Source organism: Phascolarctos cinereus, unplaced genomic scaffold (assembly GCF_003287225.1).
Source record: "Phascolarctos cinereus isolate Bilbo 61053 unplaced genomic scaffold, phaCin_HiC Scaffold_5;HRSCAF=322, whole genome shotgun sequence".
NCBI classification, from domain to species: Eukaryota; Metazoa; Chordata; class Mammalia; order Diprotodontia; family Phascolarctidae; genus Phascolarctos; species Phascolarctos cinereus.
In genome coordinates, this window is record NW_027555958.1 from 51958470 (window position 1) to 51985833 (window position 27364).

At 41.1% G+C, this 27364-nt stretch overlaps 2 protein-coding genes across 3 annotated transcripts in view; one reads left to right on the top strand and one right to left on the bottom strand.

Moving 5' to 3' along the window:
• Positions 1–14436, top strand: part of CASQ2 (calsequestrin 2) — a 97784-nt gene extending 83348 nt beyond the window's left edge. Inside the window, exons 9-11 of the mRNA XM_021002531.2 lie at positions 6742–6842; positions 10694–10768; positions 12095–14436. Coding sequence (XP_020858190.1) covers positions 6742–6842; positions 10694–10768; positions 12095–12310 — 392 coding nt within the window. The 3' untranslated portion in view covers positions 12311–14436. The remainder of the gene's footprint in view (positions 1–6741; positions 6843–10693; positions 10769–12094) is intronic.
• A 3182-nt stretch (positions 14437–17618) lies between these two features.
• The window catches only part of VANGL1 (VANGL planar cell polarity protein 1), a 76542-nt gene continuing 66796 nt past the window's right edge, over positions 17619–27364 (bottom strand). For both annotated transcript variants that reach the window (XM_021002518.2, XM_021002509.2), the window contains one exon: positions 17619–26236. In XM_021002518.2, coding sequence (XP_020858177.1) covers positions 25976–26236 — 261 coding nt within the window. In that variant the 3' untranslated portion in view covers positions 17619–25975. The remainder of the gene's footprint in view (positions 26237–27364) is intronic.

Sequence of the window (27364 nt, forward strand, 5' to 3'; positions counted from 1 at the left end):
TTAGGAGCTGACAATTCATTTTATGGATGGGAACAATGAAGTCGATGGCCCTACCACCAGGGCTATGTTGAAGCCAACTCTAATGAGCTTGCAAAAATCATTAAAATTTTCAAGTATTTACAACTCAGAAACCTATAATCACTATAAATCAGCTTGATTTATTGTTCTGTTGATTGTCTAGAGCAGGGGTGGGGAACCTGCAGCCTTGAGGCCAGGTGTGGCCCTCCAGGTCCTCGAGTGCAGCCCTTTGATGGAATCCAAACTTCACAGAACAAATTTGTTCTTTAAAACTTGGGCTCAGTCAAAAGGCCTCACCTGAGGACCTAGAAGGCCACAGGTTCCCCGCCCCTGGTCTAGAGACTTCAGAAAGTGCAGTTTAAACTTAAAAGTGTGTGTGCAATACTTTTTTTCCCCCAGAGAACCTGATTGTTAAACATTTACCAGCACACCCTGCTTTGCTCTCTAAACATTGTTTGAGCTCAGTAGAAATGCAGGAGAAGGCTCAGAGAATGAAATCATCACCAGACTGGAGGCCTGCTGACTGGAGGCTAATAATAATCATAATCACATGCATTTATATAGTGCTTTAAGGTTTACAAAGTGTTTTACATATATTATCCCATCTGAGACTCACAACACCCCTGCATAGCACCCTGATCTCATCTAAACCTGGAAGGTATACATACATACATACACACACACACACATACACACACACACACACACACACACATACACACATATATACATACACATACACAAATGCACATGTGCACATATAGGTACAATATAACAAGGAATACCCATATGTATATACAATAAACATGTGTACATATGCACATGTATATACATATGTGCATATACATATATAGCTAACTATATGTGTATTTATGTATATATGTGTATGTATACATAGATATGCATATGTGTATATTATATATATTTAATATTATATATTATATATATTATATATAAAATACACACACATATACATATCTATGTATACACACATTAGTCAGTTTGTTAGTACTTGAGAAGGCAACATGGTGTCCAAGGTGGGGCCCTGCACTTGGAATCAGGAAGAGGTAGGACCACAGACACTTAGTTGCTGGGTGACCCTGGGCAAGTCATTTAGCCTCTGGGCCTCAGTTTACTCACCTTTTAAATGAGGAAGTCAGACTCAATGGCCTTGAAGGTCCCTTCCTGATCTAAATCTATGTCCTAAGTGCATAGTAAAGTAGGGAGAGTGTGTTAGAGGGAGGAGAAAGAGAACTGTGATAGGACAGAATTCGGGCAACGCGTCCCCCTCTCTGAGTGTTTCTGCAGTCTTCCTGGATACTCGGGCTACTAGATGGTTCTCGGCACAAATCTCCAAACACACTCTCCACTATGTGTGATTCATGCTTATCTACAAACTTAACTGTGCTAACCAGATGCAAAGAAGCAACAGCAGGGCTAAACTCTGGTATGACTTTGTTGGGGGAAAAAATCTAATTTCAGGTATGGCAGAAAACAAAACTAAATAAATCACTTCAACCCAGCTAGCCTACTTCTCAGGGACTTCTTTTGCACTGAGATAATTAGCATGCACAGTTCCCTTGGCAGAAGTCACTTCACTTTTATAGGGGGAGAAAGTGAAGCAAGAACGCCCAGGGGCAGGAGGGGTCTGAGGCTTGTAGGTTATATTTGTTCTCAGGCTGGCTGCCAGCTTCTGAGACATTCCTTGGTGGTGTGAGGCCTCAGCTCCTGCTGAAATGAATGAGACTGTCCTGGGACAGGTCTCCAGAAAACTGACACAGCCTCCCACCAGTTTCTGCCTTGGGACGTTGTGACCATAATCATGTTTCTTTTTTCATGAGGATTCCAATTGCCAAGGAGACCTCTAACCACTTGCTTGTTCTAGGGATGCAGCAGCCAAGTGGAATAATCACCTCGTTGGGTGCTCATCATTTAATCTTGGCTACAGAGATCCCAAGACTGAAAGTCTCGGCCCCAGCCTGAGGCCAGAAGTGCCTCAGTGTGTCATGGGAAATAAACATCTTTTGAGATCTGTCCTTTTTCATTTTATCTCAGCTCTCTGGGTACCTAATAATAAAGAGGAAATCTCTTGCCCAAGGGACGCCTGCCTGGGTGTTTTTAGGTACTCTGCCTCTCTGAGATCTGAAAAATATGAAGCTAAGTGAACAATTAGAGTGTTGGGTTTGGAGTCAGGAAGACTCATTTTCCTGAGTTTAAATTTGGCCTCAGACACTTACTAGCCATGTGACCCTGAGCTAGGCACTTAACTCTGCTTGCCTCAGTTTCTTTATCTGTAATTAACCTGAGAAGGAAATGGCAAACCACTCCAGTACATTTGCCAAGAAAACCCCAAATGGGATCACAAAGTGTCAGATGCCACTCAAAAAAGACTGAAAAGTGGACAACAGATTCACGTTTAGTTTCAGAGGCCTCATCTCCCTCCTTTGCAAACAATTACTCAGAATTCAGGGGGATATCTCCCCCCTTTTCAAAAAGTGCCTTTGAACTTGCCCCAGATCTCACTGAACTGATTCCTTTTCTCTACTCCATCTATTTATGAAGCCTTTCCACTCTGTTGGCAGGATAACCTTAGTTTTGCTGTTTTTGCCAGCATGGAAAGGTACTCTCTGTACTTCCCCATCTCTGTTAAATCTCAGATGAGACACATGGTATTCTCAGTACCCCCTTGATTCTGGGGAAAGCAGCGAAGTAGATTTATATATGGGGTCTCTGGGGAAAAAATATTCAAAAAAAAAAAAAGGCCTCCTTATTCTGTGGATTGGGACCCAGACAGACCACCAGGAGAGAGAATAGTCCTTCCTTTGCATGCCACGCCCCTTCCCAGGAAATGCAAAGACTACCCTGGTGGCTTTTCCATCTCTGCTCCCAAGCATCATTAATGTCAGATGGAGTAAAAGGTGTGAGAGTTTAATGCTGCGGGGTGCTTTGTCCTTTGTTAATTTAGCCTTGCCTTTAGTGGGGTGGGAGGGGAGGGGTGGTCTTCAGAGAACTTCAGCCTTCCAGTGGCAGGGCATTCCACTAGAATTACCTGTACCGTTTCTCTTCTCGTTAATGCTGCTTCTGTAGCTGCTCCTACAGCTGTTTGTTGTCCCGGCGCTCGGATTCAGAAAGCACTGGGCTGAAACAAGACAGCCTCCATACAGACCAGGGCAATTCAGCGGCTGTTGTTGCCCTACCTGAATAGCCCAGGGATTTAGAGAGCACAGCACACACGCCCCAGGAGAGGATTCCTTTACAACTCATTCGGATAGTGCTTGCAACCCGTAAAGAAGCAAACAATGTTATTTAACAATAATAATAGCAAACATTAATATAGTGCCTACTGTGTACCAGATACTGTGCTAAGCGCTTTTTACAAATATCATCTCATTTGATCCTCACAACAACCTTGGGAGGCAGCTCCTATTATTATCACCACTTTTACAGCTGAGGAAACTGAGGCAAGTGACTTGCTCAAGGTCATACAACTAGTAAGGGTCTGAGGCCAGATCCAAACTGAGCTGTTCTTGACTCCAAGCCCAGCACTCTAGCCACTGCACACCTACATTAAATCAGACAAAGTCACTGTGTATAATGAGTCAGATTCAAAAATGTCTCCAACAAATTAGGAAACATCGCTATTAGAAATGAAGTAGATTCAAGAAGATGGGCACAAGGTGATACAGATAGTGAAAAAAAATTTGAAGCTTCATTTATATACGAGATGAAGAAAGCTTAGGCACAAATACAGAGGGAAAATAACTGGAGGTCGTAGTGAACCACAAGCTAGCCATCAGTGTCATAGAAAAGAAAACAATCATTATATTGATTTGTCTGCAAAAAAAAAAAAATAGAATGTGATAGCTTGACTGTGCATATTTGTTACCAGATTATTTTTTCTTGTTTCAAAGTGGGATGTGAAGAGAATAGTTTTTTTGTTCAATTAAAAATTATTTTTAAAGAACATGATATATATTAGTAGTGAAATAACATTGCCCAACCAAGAAAGGGCATTATATCATGTCTTATCTGAATCATAAAACTTTAAAAGAATATAAAACCCTAGTAGAGAGCATCCAGAGAATGAGGCATATAGAGAGGAGCTAAGGGATAGGGAAAGAAGACAGAAACAACTAAAAAGAGATTCTATCAGAAAAAAAAGTTTTAAAAAATGAGATTATTTAGCTTTTAGAAGAGAAAGCTCCAAAGGGGTTTAACTGGCTTCCAGTAATAAGCCTTTACATAAAGTTTGTGCCCTGTGTGGTAAGGGTAGGAGTGAGGGAAGGGGGGAGTGGAGATGGGAGTTGAAAGCAGAGAATAGCCAGAAATCAATGAAAGAATTTCAGTTGATATAAGGAATAATTCCTTGACTGTCAGGGAAATAGCTACAGGAGTGAGCTACTGGAGGGAAGCTATGGGTATGATCATATTCTTCATAGTCCTTCTTACAAAGGAAGAAGAGGCTTTGGGGATAGGGGGGAAATGGGGTAGCAGCAGTAGAAGGTGGAAGAGGTCTGCCTGAAGAACTCATTCCTATTTGTGATGATTGAGGAGCAGAAAATGGGGCCGTTATTATCCCAAGTGGTAACAAGCACTAGAAAACTTTAAGAACCATCACCAGCCCTGAAGGGTTAGACATTCACCTGCCTGTAGGTCTACCTTGTAAGGTAGAGGATTGGGTCAGATGATCTCCGGAGGTTCATTCATTCATTCATTCAACAAATAATTATTGAGCCCCTATGATATGGGCTGAATCAAGCACTGTGAATACAAAGAGCAATCCTGCACAGAGAAATGCATTGGAGAATACAAAGTTATAAAAGGAATATTCCCTCCTTTAAGGAGTTTATAATCTATTAGGGGGACAGAAAATATACACACAAATAAACAGTGCATGGCAGAATGTGATAGTGAAATTCCTTCTCTCTATTTCCATGATTACAATGAAGAACTTTCGAATTAGCCCCATATCCCAAAATGAAATAGACTACATTGGGAGTTAATGAGTTTCTCAGCCCTAGAGGACACTCACACTCAGGTTGGAAGACCACCTTCTAGGGATGTTTGGCAAGGGATTCATGTCCTAGGTAGAGGCCAGCCCAAGATGACTTCTATGATCTCTTTATGCTATGATTCTTTGATGCCATGATAGATAGTCTCAGGACTGTCATCCTGGCTGGTACTTGGAGCCAGACTCTCCCTACAAGTTAGAGAGGTGCCTAATCCTTTTTTCTTTTAATTGCAAAGTCTTCTAAGAGATTCTCATCTAAATGCTTCTGAGCATCTCAGCTTCTCACCCCCTCGGGATCTGAAGGTAAAGCAATCTGAACGGACTCTCAACTTTACATAGCAAAGCAGAGTTGGAGCTGTTGAACTGGTCCCACAGGATATCCAGTTGCCAAAATTAAAAAGTTCAAGGTCAGCTTCCCTCTGAGGAGAGAGCTTTCTTTCTAGTTAGAAAATGCACCAAGGTATCCGGCTAAGTATTACAACAGTAACAAGATAGGACAGAGGAGGTGAGGGGAAGGAGGAAAAAAAAAACATAGTGGTCCCTGAGCCCTTAGGCTGGTCCAACTGACTTTAGGTAGGTTCTCATTGCATTTTGAATCCTCAGGAAGCAAAGGACTTTCCTTGTGTAAGTTCGCAAAAGCTCATTAGTATCTACCTTGCATCTAGGATGGATACATGGCTGAATATTTCTCTTCTATAAATGAATACCTAGCACAGTGTTAGGCACATGGTAGACACTCAATAAGTGGTGGTTGGTTTTTTTTTTCTTTTAAGTTCTGATGTACCGATCTTTAGTGGTGTTTACAACTGGCTAAAAACCTTTTTGAAGGACTATAGATTTAGAGCTGAGAGGGACCTCAGGGATCATTGTGTCCAATCCCTTCATTTTACCAACAAGAAAACTGAGACCCATAGAGTCTATGTGCCTTGAACAGTGTCAGAGGCAGGGCTTGAAGCCAGCTCTTGCTGCTTCCAATGGCAGTACTCCACCCACTGCACTATGCTGGTCTCTTAAAGACTTACAGCAGGGGTTCTTTACTTGGGGGTCTGCAAACTTTTTTTTTTGAGGCAATTAGAGTTAAGTGACTTGCCCAGGGCCGCAGATCTAGTAAGTGTCTGAGACCCAATTTGAACTCAGGTCCTCTCAACTTCAAGGCAGATGCTCTATCCATTATGCCACCTAGCTGCCCCTGAGTCTGAAAACTTTTAAAAAAAACATCTTTTGGCACCTATATTTCAATATCATTGGCTTCCTTGGTAACAGTATTTTGTGTTTTATACATTTCAAGGCATTTTTCTGAGAAGGCATCTCTAGGCTTCACTAACTGTCAAAGGGGTCCATGATGCAAAAAAAAAAAAAGTTAAGAAGCCTTAACCTAGAGAAAAGTCTCTAACTTTTTCTGAGAAATCAACTAAAGGACATGGTCAAGAATCACTGAGAAGAAGGCATAAATGGGATCCATTTTCACAAATGCAGCGAGTATCTACATTAAGAATATTACATATCTATCAAAGTATAGAGCTGCTGTTTCATGGCTATGGTTCTCAAATAACTGCATTTTGGTAGAATTTTACATAAACATCCTACAATTTATACCATTTACCCAGTGGCCTTTAGGAATATACATCTATTCCTGTGGGTTTCCCTTCTCTTTCTTCCATCTTAAAAGCAGCATGGATATATGTGCTACTTAATTACAAACATTCTTGCAGATGGCTTTGAGTTCCTGGAGATCTTGAAACAAGTTGCCAGGGACAATACCAACAATCCTGACCTGAGCATAGTATGGATTGACCCAGATGATTTCCCAATGGTAAGACCTTTATTCTCCTTTGTAGTCTAATATTTGTTAGCAATTTTGGTGCCTGAGGCAAGTGCCATGAAATACGCCCTCAAATAAAAATTTTAAAACAAAACTTCAATTGGTAGGGGTGGAGGAGTAGGCAAGACTCCAGGACACTATGAGGCAGCTACTAGGCATGGGAAATTGTGGGGTGGGAGGGTAAGAGGTAAGGGCAGGGCTCAGGAGAAACTGGAAGCATAAACTAATTGCTTCCTATTTTAACTAATTATTCTTATTAACTAGTTGCTAAATTTAGTTTTTGGGTTTTTTTCTACCCTTCTACTGTAGGAGTGTAAGGGCTATCAGCACTCTCAAATTATGGTGTCCCCTGGCAAGGCCCTTGTTGTGCTGCCTTAGTTAGCTGCAGAGTTCTTTTTCTTAAGGGATGGAGGGAGAAGGGGTACACAAACATGAAGCATAAGAAGAGTGAAACAAGAAAGATCATCTCTGTACACTGAGTCGGGGTGTTGGATCTCAGATGGCCTGTGACACTGAGTAGTGTCTTGGTTATCAGGGACAATTCTGAATTCAGTGCCTTGCAGAACAAGGAAGTTGGGTTGGCAGAAACATTCATTCCTTGGATGTCAGAAGCTGGAGATGCTCTTTGGGCCCCTAAAACAGCAGCTCTCAAGTTTTTTTTAGTTTCAGGACCTCTTAAAAATTAATTGAAGACCCTCTCCTCCCCCAAGAGCTTTTGTTTGTATGGATTATGGCTATTGATATTTGCCATCTTCAAAATGAAATACTATGAACTTGTGATGAAAATGGTTTTGTTATTATAGTAAATAATATTATTATGATAATAGTTTTGACTTTAAGGATCCTCTGAAAGGGTTTCGGGGACTTCCAGTCCCCACTGCCCTAAAGTATGGCCTTGGAAGGCAGGGGCAGAGGAGAGACACCAGAGAACTCTTCCCAGCAGCTAGGGGACTCTTTTAGAAATTATTTTTTAAGTAGAGGAGCATCACACTGAGGCAACCTGAGCAGGTGAGTGAGGGGGAGCAGACATTCTGTTCTAGACAATTGTTCTTTGGAATAGACATCAGGATGTTTTGTCATTATCCTGGAAGTTCTTTTCAGTTTCTCTACTAAGCATCTATGTGTTCCCCTAAAGGCCAGCCAAGTCAGACGTGGACCTGGGGAGTCTGAGGTAGCAGCCACTGCTTTCACTACTCATGGGGCCTTATGGTCTCCACCCAATTTCCCCCTACTCCCACTTCCATCCCAGACACAATAGGCCTGAGTGTTATTTCCTCCTCACAGCTACCTTTCTGTGGAGTCTGGAGAGTAGGGGGATGGGAAAGGGAGAGCTAGAGTTCCCTTGGGGTCATCCTTTCTAGGCATCTGACCTCCCGGGCCCCCAGAGAGACTTTGGCCATAAACCTGGTGAATAAACAGTGTCAGTGAAGTGAGTATTAGAGAATTTTAGATTCAGCCCTGGGAGGACCTCAGAGGCCGTTTGGTTTAAGTTCCTCACTTTATAGAAGAAAAAAACTGAAGGAATGAAGCACTTTTTTCACTTTGTCTTTGTTTTCTTTTTCTTTTGCAACATGGCTAATATGGAAATGTTTTGCATTTCTTCACATGTATAAGTGATATCAGATTGTTACCATCTCAAGTGTCAGGGAGGGGAACTTGGGAGGGAGAGAATTTGAAACTCAAAAATTTTTAAAATGAATGCTAAAATTTTTCTAATTTAAATTTTAAATAGAAATGTAAAATGTAGCTGGAAATTTAAATTTTAAATAGAAAGTTTAATTTAAATAGAAATTTTTATTTTAAATAAACATTTAAAATGTCTAATTTTCTCATTTCTAATGTAATTGGAAATATTTTATGAAACAAATAAAAATATATTTTCAAAAAAAAAGAAACTGAAGCACAGAGAGGCTAATTGCCTTGTCCGATCCCACACTGTGTAAGCTCTGTGGCCCTAGGCAAGTCACTTAACCCTTAACCTCAAATGAGGATAATGATAGCTGAATAAAGGTTTGTTGAGAGGATTAAATGTACTTTGCAAACCTTAAAGTGCTATATAAATGCTACTTACTGCTATTGTTATTGTTACTATGTAGTCCTGAAGCCTCCGACTTAAAGCCAGGTCCTCCTTGATCTCTAAATCCTGCATTCTTTCCCCTGTGCCAAATTGAGTCTCATTGCCTTCTTTCTCCCTCCTCCTCCCTGGTTCATCCTTCGACCTTGTCCAACCAGGATGGGCATAAAGGAAAACCTGCCCAACAGTCCTTCTACCCTCTCACCATGAAAAGTGCAATAAGTACCCCACCATGATAAGCCAACACTTGACATTTTCTTCTGCTTCTTCCCCCTTTCCCAGTCCCCACCTTCTCTTTTTCCTCTGGTGAAGGGGTAGGCAGGCTCTAGAGGCCATAGCCATACCAGAGTTAGAAAAGGCACCCAGGCTCTACGTGAGTCAGCTCCATTATTTCCAGTACCTACTCTTGCCTTAGGAAAGACAGAGAGGAGACGGCAAATAAATTATGAGAAGCCTTCAGCCTAGGACTGAAGGGCCTATATCTTTGCCTCTCTGTGTATAAGTCACAGCCGAAGTGCAAATACTGATGGCTGTCAACAGCAGGCAGCTTTGCTGGCCAACATTCAATCTAGTAATGAATACCTGGGTGTGTCCCCAATGCACTTGAAGTTCTAAAAACAGTGAGTCTTGAACAGTGCTAACAAATGTGGCTTATTCTTCCAAGTCTGAACAACAGCCAGATCCAAAGTTCATTTGGTCAAGTTGATTTAAAAAGAAACAAACAAGCAAAAAAAAAAAAAGGACAATCACTGGCAAGATTTAGAGGCCTCCAGAGAGAGAATTATCAGAGTTATGACATCAGTGTCCCAGTGATGGGTATTAATCATGGAAAAAAAATACATATCTTAGCACTCTTTTCTTCCAGATGAAATAAAGCTTTATTAAACTTCTTTCAGCTCTAGCTCTGGCTTAATTGAACTTTTCTATATCTGGAGGTCACCCCTCTTCAGCACCCTTCAAGCTCCAAATAGCTACCTTGGTCAATACTCAACAAGGAAGGCTTCTGAGACATCTTTCCAAACCATTCACATTTTAATGTATTTTCATGATACCCAGTTCTCAGCAGTTTAGTCTTGCAATGTTATACAAGAATTTTAAATCTGTGAGTCACCTATACTGGCCTTGATTCTCCTCAGACCCTAGATCTTCCACTGTTCCCCACAACTCCATATCTTCACCCCTCTCATTTCCAGATTTTCATATTCTACCCCTAGACTGGGAATAAAGCAAGCAAACAAGCATTTCTCCAAAGCCAGTCCAAGAGATCCAGATCCTTTTAGCTTCTGTCATGCCAAAACATAGTCAATCTCTCTGGATACTGGACTTTGGTTATTTCCCTATCTAAGGAATAAGGAATTTTCAAATGTCACATTAAATGAGAGACAGAGACAACATCTCATTTCACTATCCTTTAATTCCCAGAGTGCCACATATCCCACGTGAATGAACATTGAGCTATGTCAACTGTATACTGTAATTATACTAATCTGTTCCTGTATTACATATATACTTATATCTTTTTAAATGTGTTCCTCCCATTTCCTTATATATTAGAAATGCCTCAAGGGCTGGGATTGTATCATTTATTTCCTTTGACCACTCAGTTTATACCCAGGATTGGTGAAAGAGAATCTTTGAATGGGTTTGACTGGCTACTGGGAAACCATGTGAGATTAGCTGCAGAACAGCAGACTAGTCTAGCTCTGTCCAGTGGTTTTGGTGATGGAAAGTTTATTCTGTCCCCTAAGTGTATTTTTTGTTGTCACAGCTCATTGCCTACTGGGAGAAGACGTTTAAGATTGACCTGTTCAAGCCTCAGATTGGAGTAGTGAATGTAACAGATGTAAGTATCATACACAAGAGGACAGGGTAAGAACCTCCTACTTATATTGGTCTGTGTCTGGATGTTGCCTGGAGAAGTCTGGTCCAGAGGTCATATAACATAGAAGTAAAAAGGATTTTAGAGGCCAATGAGACCCTTCACTTTGACTTGCCCTGGATCATATAGTTAATAAGGTAGAATTTGAATTTAGGCCTTGACAGATAGGGAGGGAGGAGAAGAAGGAGGAGGGAGGAGAGAGACAGGAAGGAAGGGAGGGAGAGAGAGAGACAGAGAGTGAGGAGACAGAGAGAGAAAGGGAGGGAAACGGGGGGGGGGGGGAAGAAAGAGAGAGGGAAGGAGGGATAGACAAAGAGGGAGGGAGGGAGGGAGGAGACAGACAGAGACAAAGAGAACAATTACTGCTTCTTCCTCCTCCTCCACAGTGCCAGAGCTCCTTGAGGCATGCCACTTGTAGTTGGCTGAGTTTTCCTCTCTAGCACCAGCAGCAACAGTAGGTGTAAATGCAGTCTTGGCCACCAAGAGAATGTTGTTTCTTCTGCCTCAAGCTAAGTAGGGATAGCTGAGACAGAGGGGAAGGAGCCTTTCCAACCTCTCTTCTCCCTGGAGCAGGTGAAGAACATAATTGTCCTCTTCTGTGCCCAAGGATTGTCTGTAACTCAAATCCCGCTAGTTTGAATTATGACCTGGGAAAGGAAGTTGGGAAAAGAGGAGGGATGCTGTCTAGGGTCTTGCTGATACAGAGTTAAAGACCTGCATTTTGGAAACCCCTGACTCTTTGAATGTACAGAGCTCCTCTTCCAAGCGTAAGCTGAGGGAAATCATCTGGATAATTCAGGTCCCTTGAAAAACTCCCACAGATTTTCACATGAATCACAGAAACAAAGAGAAAGACTGGAAAGCAGAAAGACTCTATTGACTGGCAATATGGAAGCCCAGACAAAGTTACAGGAGGCCAAAAGGATGAAAGCTGATAGTTATTGCAAAGGATACAGACAGAATGGCCCTTTCTGAGGCAGTAGCCCTTGTGAGGTGGGGTAAATTGATGCCCCAAGAAAAGGTTGGCTGACCCTTTTTGAGGGTGTTATAAAGGATATTCATGGATAGGTATGAGTTGGACTAGAAGTCTTCTGGTGTCCTGGCAGACTCTGAGCTGATCCAAGTCTCACAGTTTCCTGCCTGAAGAGATGGTATTTAGTTAGCCAGAAGCTTCAGACATCCTCCTTGAACATGTATTGTATTCTCTGCCAGCCAGGACCACTTACCCCAGTCTGTCCTCTGTTGCTTCCACTCTACCGTCCATTAACTCCCATTGTTTCTTTATCGTAGGCAGACAGTGTCTGGATGGACATAATAGATGATGATGACTTACCCACTGCTGAAGAGCTAGAAGATTGGATAGAAGATGTACTTTCTGGGAAAATAAATACAGAGGACGATGACGATGATGCTGAAGATGATGATGACGATGATGATGATGAGGATAACTCTGGAGAAGAGGATGATGACGACGATGATGATGACAGTGATGAGGAAGATGATTAGCTGTCATGCTGAAATTCTCACAGACACAGAACCATTTTTATGCATTATCCTTTAAAGACAGAATGGGAGATAGGAGCAGACAGTCCCAAAGAGATCCTTCCTTTATTTTTAAGACCTCCTTTTCTACTCCCTTATTATCAAGAATAAGAAAACTCAGGAATTCCTTCCTAATATAATGTGAGGGATTGCTGGTGAACATAGGTTGGGAACAGGAGAGTGAGAAGGGGGAGGATAGGGAATATGTCTGGTTCTAATTTCCAGACATCCCAATAGGACAAGAAAAACCACTCACACTTTACTGCAGTTAGCAACTTGTTTCTCTTACACCCAAATTACAGAGATTATGACAGTGCCAGCATCTGGCTCTCTTGAGGACAAAGGTCCCCTCATATCTATTCTCAAGCGTACTTTTTGTAGTTGACTATGACAATAACAGAAATCAGGTTTTGAAACACCCACCAATCCAGAGTAATCTTAGAATCAGATGCCATGGGAAATACTCCTTAATTAATTTAGGAGTATACTCCTCAATTAGGTAAATACTCTCAATTAGTTTAGAACCCAAACTCAAGACAAGCCAAATATGGTTCATGCTCATGGAAATGGGTGAAACCCTGAAACTTGTAACTTTGCTAAATAGTTCATTTATGATAGTTCTTTTTTCAATATTAAACCATCTACTTTATTGGATAGTAGTCACAATATTGGCACGTTTCCCATCCCACCCTCTTTTCTATATCCTTCCTTTCACCTCAAAAGCTCTGAGGATGAGCCAGATATAATCTTATCACAAATTATGTACCTTTGTATGCCTGTAGTTTCTTCTCCATCATTGCATTTTTTTTCCTTCATGGTAAAAGCTGGTTGTTTTTCTTTTTTCTGACATCCTATCAAACTGAACTTTCTATTAATTAACACTTCTACACATCTTTAGTGCAATCAGAATCATGATTTATAATCATGACCCTGAAACATGGTGAGATCCAGAAGCGCCTTCTGAATTATCAAAGAAAGCTTAAATTATGTTCAGCATAGCTGTAGTATTTGTGTTTTAAGCCTCTTCTAATTCTTTGAAAATTGGCAACTCATCTATGAAGGCTATTAGCCAAAATATCTTACTAACGAGAACTGTTCCACACCCAGTCATTCTGGGAAAACAGAGTTAGCCCTATTTCTGCATACGCTTCTCTGCTGTGTAAGACTCTGGTGGACTGTCCCACAATTTGATGTGTATACTTTTCAAGATCCGCAGCTTGGCATACATACTGGGAGGCTTCTAAGACTACCTGAATGTCAGCAGAATGTCATTTGGACTCTTTGGGAAATGAATCAGCAAAATAGTTGTTGAAGCTATTATTCTAACTGGGTTTTGGTCCGTGAGCCTATTTGGCCTCTATATCTGGGATGATACTGACTACTCTTTATCTTTGGACTTTCATTCTCAGGGGGTTCTGTTAAGCTGTGGCCCCCTCCACAAACATACCACCATTAAATTATGTCACTGTGTCAGAGCTCTGGGGCATTGTAAGATGACTGTGGAGGAACAAGTAAGAATGACATTAAAAGCACCATCCAGTATATGTATGACCGGGAAAAGACCACGTATGTGCCTCGTTGACATGAGAAGAATCAGAGAATGGCTTCCAGGGCATTGAATGGGTTCTTTTCAGATGATTTAGGGAAGAGAGGATACAAAGATGTGGTGGGGTTATAATCTGCATTGATGAGCTCATGGACCCATTAAAGGATCAACAGAGTCATGCCCCAATTCTTTTCTGTCTTCTTTTGTTTTCCGTTGGGACCTCAGACCAACAATTAGTCTTGATCATTCTCAAGAGCTGAGTATAACAAAACTTTTCAATCAAAGCAAGGCAATGTTTTTCCTGTTGTCCCTGGTAGTATGTCTGTGTGCAGGCATGGGGCTCCAGTAATTTTTTCCCACCCAGTGAAGCCTAGAATAGTGATTCCTCTAGTCTCCTTTTGGAAATAGTAGCCAGGATGATAAGCATTAGGATGATAGGGCTACCCATCATGTTTTGGAAAATGGTTCATTGTTTTGTTGTCAAGAATGGGTAAAACTTTTAAATTTGTCTGTAAGAATAATAATCCTATTTTAAAATTTCAAATTGGCTTTTGTCATCTTTATACTAAGACTGTGCCTTCATCATTACTTCATTTCCTTTGAATCTGTGAGGTCATCTTTTAACTGAAATCACTAAGTGCACATTAATAACACGCTTATTTATGGCATAGTGGAAAAAGATTGGATTTGGAGTCAGACATCCCGGATCTTAATCCCAGCTCTGATACTTTCTGTGTACCTGTGGGCTGCCCTATAATTTAGTCTCCTCATTTATAAAATGAGAGTAATCTTACACTAGTGTTTTCATTTTTTGGAAAAACAAGAAGGGATGAGCCTATCGTTCACTTGAACATAAAAGCCTTTAGGTTCTGGGTTTTCTCTCTTGTTTACTGGAATTTTACACCCCTTGGAATCCCATTTGGGAAGCCTGTTATGAAGAAATTCAGATTGTTGGGAGGCCTCATCATATTAGTCTCTAATATGTCTCTAGCTCTGCCTAGAAATGGCACTAGGTAAGACCTTCCATTAAAGGATTCTATTTCTGGCCTGAGTTCCTGGAGCATTTGGTGGGAAAGCATGGCAGTCTCTTTCTTCAATGTCAACCTCAAATATACTGCTTTGAATAATAGCCCAATAAATTCACACGAACCCCTCCCGAATGTTAGCAGCCTTGTCAGAGAAGTATCCAACCTAGGTATGAGGGAGAAAAATGGCCACATTGAAAGATGGTCCTCTGGCCTGAGAGATGCCTTTTGGTAACAGGGCCTTGTTTCTATGAAGAACTTTCTCCCTAGAGCCATCTGAGGGGTGACATGCCACAAGGCAGGAGAGAAGCAAGGGTTCAAATCCCATATCAGACACAGATCATAGATTCAGAGTGAAAGGGATCTCAAGTCCATCACCTTCACTGTACAGATGAGGAAACTGAGGAAAGGGAAGGAGAAAGCAATAAGCATTTACACAGTATCCACTATGGGTCAGGCATTGTGCTAAGCCATTTTTACAAAGACTATCTAATTCAATCATCACAACAACCCTGAGAGGTCGGTGCTAATATTAGTCCCATTTTACAGTTGAGGAAACTGAGGCAGAGGTTAAGTGACTTCCCCAGGGTCACATAGCTAGTAAGTATCTGGATTTGAACTCGGATCTTCCTAACTTTGGGCCTGATGCTCTATCCACTGTACCACCAGCTAAGGCCCCCAGAGATTAATTGGCTTTCCCAAGGTTGCATATCTAATAAGTGTCTTAGGTGGGATTCACACCACAGTGCAAACAAGTATAAGTTCCACCCCCTCTGAACCTCAGGATCTTTATCTGTGCAATAAGGATAATAAATGCTAGCACTACCTACCTCTCAGGGCTGCTATGAAGAGAGCATTTGATAAATTTCAAGAACCATAGAAATGAGTTCTTAAATGTTATTCAAGTGTTTTCTCTGGTCCTAAAGACTAACCCTTGCTAAGAAGGAATCTACTTGCCTGCTGTCTGCATTGCTGACATGAAAAGATCAGTAGATAAGAAATGTAGGCGAGCACCGGGAAACGATGAGCTTCCTTGATGGAGTAATTCGCCTTCAGCTTTTCCCAATGTAAACATCCCAATCATCAAAACTAAACCCACCTACACCATTCACTGAAAATGAGCCTTGTGAAAAGACCCAAGTGTCCTACACCTTTCTCCCTCCTCTAGCACATCTCTGCAGCTGCATTGTCCACTTTTCAATTCTCCCCTAACTGGTGCAATGAGCCTCTCCTTCAAGACCCAACTCACTAGCCACAGGCTTCCTTGACCTCCTCCCCCAAGAATGTGTTCCCAGTCCTTCTGAATTTCTTAGGCCACATCATATACTACCTTCTGGTTTAGTGTCCTTGCATTCCACTGGAAGATTTCTGACTGCACAATGTCCTTTTCCATTTTTGTTGTGGGGGCACGAACCTTCCCAATCAGGGGTTTGCTTCTCACCATAGAAGTCACACTTAACAGGCCTGGGACCTACTTCTGGCTTGTTTCTCTTCCTCATGGAGGAGCCTGGAGCCATTTCTATACCCTGGCTCCTTTGTCCCAAAGTAGAAGGTAGAAAGGCACTAGTTCCAACTAGTAACTAGTATAGTTGCCATCAACAGAAGACAGAAGCCATGCAAGGGTGGATACCTGTCTAGAGCTGTAAGCAATGAGTAAAAACAAATTCTGACCTTTTCCCTAGATTTAGCTCCACTAAGGAGCAGTTCTCAGGCTAATACTGCAACTTATGGGAACTACAGAGGTCTATAAGTTGGGGATAGGGAAGAAATAAGAAAGATGATCTCTTAAGGTTGAACTTTTCTGGGTTCTTTACCATGTAAACACAGCCTGTGTAACTATCTGTAAGGTTTGGTGCTTTTAATACAAGCTGGCACTGCCAGTTGGAAACAATGCCAGATATCCAGGCTCTATTTTCATCTGGGTAAATAAGGGATCTTTAGGGTATCCTATGCATAAGAGACCAATGTATGAAAAACTGCCACATTTAAAAGCCCTACAAACACTATCCACTAGATTCTCTAGGGATCTAGAGAAATACCTCCAGCACTGTTGGGGGAGAATTTGTATCAGAATTACAGGATGGGATGTCCAGGTCCTTCACATCAGGAAGGAGCCGCCGATATAAGGATTCTGACACCATTTATAGCACCACAACCCATGTGCCTTGTGTATAGAAGGTGCTTGATAAATGAAATGTACAGAATTTATTATAGAGAAGCTATTTTATCTCTGAGTTCTGCATATGGGAAAGATGATTTTATCAACATTTCAATGTAAACATCATTCCTTTACAAGAAAACTTAACATGTCATGGAGCTTGTTAAATCTCTATTCTAATGTACACTGTCTAGATTATTCTAAATAGGTTTTTTCTTTAACCTACATCATGCAGTGGAATACAGTAGAAAGGGCTGGATTCGGAATTAGAGGACCCAAGCTGAAATCCCAATGTCACCACTCACTATCTGTGTGACCTTGAACAAGTCCCCTTACCTCTGTGGGTTTCAGCTTCCTCATCTATAAAAAAAAATGAGGTTTGGACTAGATGGCAAGGTCCCCTACCACTCTTTATCTAGAAGCCTATGCTTCTACCTTTAACAAAAGAATCATAATTTAAGTGAAAGCTAAGATCCCATGTTGCTTGAAAACCAACTACTTTTCAGGACAAAAAAAATTAAAAAAATAAAAATGACACTAACATATTTAAGATTTGTTTATTTTCCAAGATTTACAGTACAAAATATGCAAAGTGTAGAACATTTTAGTTTATTGGGAAAGGAGTGGAGGGTGGAAAAAAAAACAAACTAGGACTTGGGGACCCAAGCAAACAACCTCAGGGTACTAGACTTTTGTGTTCATCACAGACACTAACATTTTGCTACTAATTTCACAACTATAAAAGATTTCATTTGATAAAATTTATGATTGTAATTAAAGTTACATGTGCAGAAAGATGCTGGTTAGCATTGATTCATTTGTGTATATGTTGAAAACAAAAACAGAACTCACTTAACTCCAGACAGTCCGTGTTGGAAATGCACAATCAGGCTTTGTCATACCCAATGGACCCAATGGGTGGAAGGTGCAGTGGTTGTAAAATTCATTCCCAAGGAAGCCCTGGATTGAAGCTGTCTTTGCACAAAGGCTTGCGTACCTTTGGTTAATAATTGCTTTTGCTGGTGCTGGATTCTAAAGGCTTTAATCCTCTGCCCACAGAGTGGTAGCTTCAGTCAGGAGTGGCCAAGCTCATTCTGGCTCCTATGTGGAGGTGGCTACAGAGACACCAAATACAATGCAATTGCTCTTAGCTATGGACGGAGGATCATGTTTCTTTTGTATGCTCCCCCCTCCCTACTCCAGAGTACCAAATGCAATTGTGCTTCTCTTGCCCATAAGGTGTATGTATATGCACAAAAAATTGAGCAGAAATGAAATTTTACTTCAAATGCACCAGTGGACATTTCTTTTTAGGCATACCACAGTGAATCATTTTATAAATTGAATAAACTCTTCTTTGTCCCGTTTCCCCACTCCACCTCCCAAACCACCTTGGCAAATAATGGTCTTAGACCCTATGGGTTACCATGGTGAAAGACTTCATCACCAATGGCCAGCTTATTAGTGCCAAGCTGTCTTTACTGAGCACAGCCTGTGTGCTCTCCATTGGGACCCACAGGATGCTGAGAGGTCTGGAGGAATGCCACCAGCACTTCTGGGAGGACCCCTAGAATCAGAATTATAGAGTCCCACAGAATGGGCAGTCATGACTGGAGTGGGTGACCACATCCATGAGATCAAAGATCCATGGAAGTACTGGATTAGAATCTTTACATTTCAGGTTTTCACTTGAGGGGCCAGCATGCATGCATGTTCAATGCTCATTATTTCCTGACTAAAAACTGCTAAAATTGAAATGGGACCACTAAGTCTTTTTCATGTGGGTTACTGGAGTGGTTACTGGCACAGCTGCGATTCTGGGCCAGTCTTCACTCAACCAAAATGAGCCACCCATGGGGGAAATGCCTTGAGCCCCCATTAACCAATTCCCTGAGCCATACACAGCCCCTCCACCCCCACCTTAGGGTGGAAGCTGATAGGCCAAGTGTTATTTTTAACACAGCCTGATCAACTGTAAGAATGCAGAAATAAACACACATCAATACACACTCCACACACAAGACCAAAGAGGGATATACATTCATTTCCTTTTCACACAGACATTTCTCCAGAAGGAAAGGCCCCCTGAAGGGACAATGTTGGAGGCTGCTCCCATTTCTCCTCCAGTACTCAAGAAAAAGCTTCTTGTTCTAAGGGCTGCTTGTGGCAAAAGAATGAACTAAGGAACAGGATGTAATTAGTGAAGTTCCTTGAATTTCTTACAAGGGTAACTTTAGTTCATCCACAGATTATTAATTATTATTAATCAATTCACTTAACAAGCAATTCTGTAAGAGCTGGTTAGCTCAAGCTCCCCAAATGGGAAGGGGCATTTGTAAATCTGGGAGGTCTTAAAACTTGACCCTATTAAAAGGATTTATCTGGTAGGCAAGTGAACCCAAGTCCAAAAGATTGGGTTTCGGGATGGGATATGACAGTAGTAAGGAAGAAAGACTAGCAATAGAAAAAGTCTGCACATTCCAGAAACACCATTTTAGGCAGCAGTGTTAAACTCCTCCCTCATATAAAAAATAAAAAAACCAAACAAACATACACACAAACAACAATGAACTACAGTATACCTGCCAAACAATAGCAGAGCTCACAGATTTGACTTTGGCCTCCTTTTTTGGCTAAGTTAAACCAGTGACATGGCAGTGGGAAGAAGGGGGAAGGGGACAGGATAGCCTCAAAGCACTTGATCCATTGATAAAATGGGTAACAGAGAATTGATTCCATGAATTCCAAATCTTTCATTCTGATCTCCTCTTCTGTTCTTTAAACAGGTATGAGTTAACACCTTCAAGCTACCCAGAGGAAATGAGGGAGCCTGACTTAGTGGATATATTATGGGACTTGGAAGCCAGGAAGACCCAAATTCAAATCCCTCTTCAGACATGACAAGCTATATGACCCTACGTAGGTCATAACCTTTCTATGTTCCCATTTCCTTAATTATAAAATGAACAGAAGTTGAACTCAATAGCCTCTAAGGTCTCTTCCATCTCTGGACACCTATTCATATCTATGGATGGCTCATAGGAGATGCAGAAGGAAGAGCGATATTCCTCTGTTTTCCTGGGCACTCAGCCAGGCCTGCTCAATTCCCGTATTTATCCCTCTCCAGGACATGAAAGAGAGAAATAATCAGCAGAGTAGCACAGAAGCAGCCTGGGATGCAGAAAGGCACCAGGCTGACACGAAAGATCCAAGAGAGATGTTCTTCTCACCTAAGAGGAGACAGGAGGTGGGGCAGCACTGCTGTCAGGCGTGACAGGCCCAGCCCCTAGTTCACTGTGGGCAAAGAGCATTTATAAATTCTTTAAGGGGAAACTCAGATCTATAGCTCCCACCTTCAGGTCACCATGATCAAGCCAAACCTTCGACGTTGGCCTCAAGCAGCCATTCTTTCCTACTGGTCAAATAATACAAGGTTTTTTTTGTTTTCTTTTTGTCCTCGCAAAATTATTTTTGCAAAATAATTATTGACTATTTTTTAATGAAAATATCAGCCAAATTCTAGTGGTAGCTAGGTGGTACCATAGTGCACAGAGCCCTGGGCCTGGAGTCAGGAAGACTTGAGTTCAAATGCAGCCTCGGAAACTTACCAGCTGGGCAAATTAACCTCTCTGAGCCTCAGTTTCTTCATCTGTAAAATGGGGATAATAATAACACCTAACTCCCAGTGTTGCCATGAGGATCAAATGAGATATTTGTAAACAGCTCTGCAAACTTTAAGAGCTATATAAATGCTATTAATATTATTATTATCTACATCCAATTTTCCAAGTGCCTTAGGTCAAAGGCCCAGGTCAAAGCTAAACTTACAAATGTCTTATTTGATAAATTTTTCAATTGGTGGTTGTTTCATCTTGATTATATTCATAAAGCACTTTGCAAATCTTAAAAGCACTAGAGAAACATCAGCTATCATCCCACTGGGATTTTGTCATATGGTAAATTAATAAAGAGGCTATTAGATCACAGGAACAGAGACAGATGGTGTCTCACGGGTCACTCAGTCCAACCCATTTAAAGATGAAGAAACTGAAACCCACAGATGATGACTTGCCCAAGGTCACACTGGGAGTTAAGTGGAAGAGTCAGGGTTCAAACACGGACCCCTTTTCCACCATCATTCTGTTACACATTGACTTGTTCATCACAATTTTGGGAAGGGGCAAGTAATAAAAAAAAATCCAAGTACTGGAACCATGGACCACAGCCTCACTCAGCAATTTTCATGGTCTGGTCTATAACGCAGGGCTCTGTTATAAGTTACGAAGTGTGACATTTCCCTTGTACTTCCAATTGTAAATGATTTAGGACAAGTCATCAAATCCATCTTTTATGGGAGGGGAGGCAGTGTTCCTAGAAGGCTCCAACGTAATGAATGTTATACAATAATAGTAACCATTGTAATGGGATTTGGTCTCTGTTATATTTCACTAATATTAATTTTGTTAGGGTCAATTTAGAAACGTTCTACATGAGGCTGATTTTATTGGTTCCAAGTCTGCCCTCAGGGAATGGATTCCTATCCTACCTTGTTATTACTGGGGGAAATTTTGACTAGGCTTCAAATACTGGAAAATGGAAATGGAGGAGTGGGAAGAAATAAGTAGCAGGAGGGTAGGGAGGCATTATTTCGAAAACAAAATCATTGAGTGGCTTGTAAGTATCTCTCAAGGCATAGCTGGAGAACCACTGAGGGGGTGTACAAACACACAAAGGGAGATACAAATACGGATCCATGCATTCTTACCCATATACACATATTCTCACCTATATCCCATAGATATCCAGGTCTGTGTTGTCTTTCACATATACATTGGAATCACAGAAAGGAACAGACACAGACATTCAAATACAAGCATACTTGTTCTATTATGAAGAATTATCTTCTGTCCTTCTTGGGCTACAACAAAGTACTGTGTGCTGGGGGTACCCTTTTATCCAGCCCCAAATGGCTAAGAAATTCATTCACTCCATAAGCTATATGGCAGATACGTATGAAAATCAGTTTGCACACTAGGACATAAATGATATGGAGACACATGCATACACTCAGGGTTTGTGGGTAGATAGAAATGAATACACCTCCCTTTTGTGAGAGAAGAACATACGGATGGACAGAGGCCCAATCATGTAATAATAAATACCATCACAGCCCAAATCTCTGTGTAACATTCTCAAACACAAGCCAACAGTCAGCAATACTTGATACCAAAAAATTCTAGTTACACCAAAGAATGTGAGACATCCCCCTGCCATATACCACAAATGGATTTGGCTTACATACAGATTGGATAAAATGAGGGAGAATAGATTATTAGGTCGGTAACAGGAGTTGGGAGACCACCTGAGTGATCAGCAAAGCTATGGCAGAATAGAATTTAGAACTCAAAATTTTTTTAAAAAGTTAAAAAATTTGTTTTAACATGTAATTATAGAAAAATAAGATACTATATATTAAAAAATAAAAGGGATTTTAAATTAAAAAAAAACTATGACAGAATGCTGGTTTTCAATTTGAGCTAACAGAGGCAGTGGAAAGAACTCTTTACTTTAAGAAGCCTTGGGATCTAATCTCGGCTCTCTCACTGGCTATGAGCTGTTACCTTGGGTAAGTTCCTTCACCACCCTGGGTCTCTTTCTTCATAGAATGCAGAGAATGGACTAGATGATCTCACAGCTCGTTCCAGCTCTAAAAGGGAGGGATTCCATTTCTCTTGAGTTCAGTCCTTCAACTTTCTAAAAGTCAAATAAGGTCTTGGGTGCTCAGGGCAATACTAAGGAGCTTTAAAAATACAGTAGGGCTGGGAACACTCAAAAGATGGGCTGGTGCTTAAGTATGCCATATTGTGACTTGTATACTAAAGACACATTTGATTTTGAGTTATCCCTTAACAAATCACCAGGGGAAAACTAGATGCACAGAGTCTTCATAAAGTCTGTGAGCTGTCTGTACATCTCTACTTTGCAAACTTGACTGCTACAGTTAGTGGGTATGGCAGAAACTAAAAATGGCATCTAAAGGCAATCTGAAGCCTCTTTTAGCTGAACTACAGGATCCTTTACCCTAATATACATGTGTAAATATATACACATGTATGTATATATAATATACACACACACATATATATATTCCCAGTAGCCTTTTTTTTAAGTTGTCATAGGACTTGACAGGAGGATATACAAGAAAACTCTAACAGCTGTACTGTTTCAGCAAGTCTGTTTTGCAGTACCATATGCTAACTGTTTTCATTATATCTATTCCCTAAATGCTAACAGATACAAATTTAGTATCAAATATAGTGCAAAAGGACTTCACTTGATCATATCCATGAGAAACTCAACCCAAGTTAATCCTAAAAATCCAGGTTCCATTTTTTGAAAGTGATTCTTTAGAAAACCAAATGATGTCCTATATATGGTCTGGGTTCAAGAGTAAAACGAATTTCTCAGTTTCAGTCTTTCCCAATCATGCTGCAAATGCACAAATGATAGGGCTTCTACAGAGAGTGAAAAGGAACTCACCTGTCACTATCCTAAAGATGGGGAAATTCAAAGGAGAAACTGCACTAAGAGTGCACAGAAAGAAAGCCCAATTTAACTCCTTCCAGGTTAGCTATGAAAGGGCTGATTAATAACACAAAGGAATTCATTTTAAAGACCAGGATTTTTGTCTTGCCAGCATCCCCTTGAAGGGCATAGGATTCTATGGCCCTTTAAAAGGAAATGTGTTTACTATCCCACAGCTGCCCATCTATTCTGCACTTAGTACTAGAATACACCTTTATATACCAAGATAGAATTCCCACACCACAAAATATATTTCCTGAGAAGGTGACTGAGCATTTTAAGCAACTTCCAGTTTTGAGGGGACCTTGAGGGCAAAATCCCAAAGGACAGCAGCTCCACCTTTGAGTGATATGTATTTCCCATAAGCAGGGGGGTCCTAGGAGTTGAATAGTGGATTCTGACACTCAGCCAAGCCCCAAGGAATCCCTTTCTTCTTACCCATTTCACTGTAGAATTAGAACAATACTGCCAACCCAAGAACATAGTCCAATTTTCAGCAACTGGTGTCATGTAAACCTCCAAAGACATTTTTTTTAAAGTATACATAAGGTTCTGAACAATCATAGAAACATAAAAAACAGTGTTCTTAAAATCAATGCACACTGGACACCGAAACCATCTTATATAATGTAATGTAATGTAACAGAGGACCCAGAAAACCTGGCTGCAAAGCAATACTGAATGCTTTAAAATAAAATTGTAAAAGTCTGTGGCGGAAACATAGGAGCTGGAGGAAAAAGTTGCTTCTGCTCCAAGATGGCCCTGCCTGAGAGACACAGTGTTGAACAGCTTTGCACCGCCAGCAATGTCTTGACAGGGTCCAGCTTCTCTCAGCACCATGGCTGGTGATCAGCTAAAGACAGATCCTTCAGACACACAGCTGGGAAAGGAGTCCCTTGACAATAAGTTACATGTAAGTAACTAATTCTGATTCACTTGACCCCTCTCTACTAGTCCGCTCCCACTCCATCCTACCACAGAAATAGTTTAAAGACCATAAGAGGTGCCAAAACAGCTCCCCTTCTCCCTTGTAGTAATTAGAAGGCAAAAAGCCACACAGTGAAGATGGTCAGAAAATAAACAGGAATTGATGTAGTTAGCTGCCACATGGCTATGGTTTGATCTTTCTTAGCAGGGCAGCCTTGGAGGAAGGCTCTCTTGCTTTCTCAATCTCTCTCTCTCTCTCTCTCTCCTCCCCCATCCCAAAGCTTGATGACTCTCAGCCATACCTGTCCATGTCAAAACCACAGTCTATGTCTCTGGCACTCAATAGGTGCTTGTTGAATTTGAATGGAATTCTCCCACGGGTGGCCTTTCTCAGAAGAAGTAGGGATGTAGGACTGATGGTAGAGAGATTTATTCGAACATCTTCTAAGCAGCTATTATGAGTGTGTGCAAATCTACAATGGGGGCAGGTGAAGAGAGGCCATGGAGGCCTGTACTCAACGGCTGGGGCCTCACCCTACTTACTCCCCCCAGCTCCAAGGAGAAGAACCAGTAACGATAGCTATAGACCAAGGGGTGCTCCCATACAAGATGGAAGCAGCGTTGAGTAAGACAAGCAGAGCAAAACAGTTATCTTTGGGGAGCAAAGAAGAGGGGTAAGGGAAGGCAGGGAGGGGGTTTCAAACAATGCAAGAACCACAAACATAGTGCACTTATTCACTGTGATTTCTTTGAAGGATTTGAAGGCAGCAAAGATGAAAAAAGAAAGGCATTTTCTGTCATGGCCTATGGCCCACAATTGTGAAGCAGTGCTGGACCTTTACATACAATACAGATTGGGAAGACCAACTTCTCGTCTTTCCTGGGCCAGTCAGGGTCATCTCGTTCCAAGTGTGAGCTCTAGGCCCTGCACTGTTGGGTATACACCAGGAGTGTTACTGCGAAGAGAGGCGCTTCTCTAGGAACCTGTGGGTACACAAAGGGGACCCAGTGGGACAGAGTATGGAGAAGACATGGTGGAGGACAGGGGAAGGTGGGAGTGAATGACACTGAGACAGAGGACTAGCTGCTATAAGGCAAGGTTCCCACGAACACGCCAACTCCAATTTGGTTTACAGCTATCTATAAGACTCTGGCAAAAAAGTGAGAAGGCTTCTGTAGGAGAGTCAGCTACTGGAGCCATGCCTCCTGTTGTCTCTCTTCAGGACAGGTGTCCCTTACTTTCTTCCAAATAAAGTGCAGATGGTCAAAGAATACTGGTCTGTCACCTGCCAGTTTCAGTCAGCATTGGAGAAACCAAAACCAGAGAAAAATCCCACAATATAATATATATAGATATATTTTTTTTAAAAGCAACAAATATAAAACCTTTAAACTGATGTCTCAGATTGTAGACGAAGGACAAATTTGTGTGATTTGGGGTCTATGAACTCTTCTGAAAGCAGGATGAATGGGATTTTCTTCACATTAATTACAAGGCTGAAGTCCAAGCACTTAAGTAGAAAAACAACTCCATCCCTCAGTCCATTCGTGACAGCTTCTTCACTAACGAGTGTCCACTGCTTAGAGAACCATCGATCCTTGTCATACTGCAGGGTTGGGCCGGCATTGAGGTAACGTTCAAGGAATGCCTGAAGAAAACAGGAAATGCCCGTTAAGAGAAAATCTCATCTCCACACTGTTGCCTGGTTTTGTCTTTTTTAGTTAAGCTGCAATTTTTATCCCCAGAGACATCATATTTTTTTCCCCCAATCAAATAAGACATTTCAATTAGAACATATTCTTATCTCGTTTCCCTGCCAGTTCACTGGAACATACTGGGAGGGGGAGGGGCTGCCCCAGAGCCAACAACTGCAGATTTCCTCACTCTATTCTTCAATTTTTTTTTTTAAGAAAAGCTCAGGTGATGAAATATCATGGTGGAAAGAGAGTGACAGGTGATATGTGAGTACATGTTTACATGTTTGGGCAGATGCATGTTTAGGTTTATGTGATGGAAGATGGTACTGTGGGTGGCTGATTTGATGGACAAAGAGATGATGGAGAAAGAGAAAACCTGTAATAGCAAAGGAGACGTCACACAGGACAAACTATCACAGAAGGCTTGGAATTCATACCAACGAAAAATGTGCCTATATCAAGGAAATCATGAATCTGTATAAATATTTACTCTGTATATATATTCTTTCACATATATATATATATATATTATGTATGTATGTATTTGCATATTATTTCCTCCTTTATTTTAAAAATTTATTTATTTACTTTTAGTTTTCAACATTCACTTTTATAAGATTTTGAATTCTAAATTTTTCCCCTTTCCTCCCCTCCCCAAGATAGCATGCAATCTGATATAGGCTCTACACGTACAATAATATTAAACATATTTCTACATTAGTCACATTGTGAAAGAAGAATCAGAACAAAAGGGAAAAATCATGAGAAAGAAAAAGAGAAAATAGTATGTTCTGATCTGCATTCAGACTCCATAGTTCTTCCTCTGAATGTGGATAGCATTTTCCATCATAAGTCTTTTGGAATTGTCTTAGATCCTTGCATTGCTGAGAAGAGTTACGTCTATCAAAGCTGGTCATCACACAATGTTTTTGTTATGGGGTACCATGTTCTCCTGGTTCTGCTCACTTCACTCAGCATAAGTTCATCAACTCTTTCCAGGTTTTTCTGAAATCCACTTGCTCATCATTTCTTACGGAACAATCATTTCCCCCTTTAGGTTGTAAGCTCCTTGAGGGCAG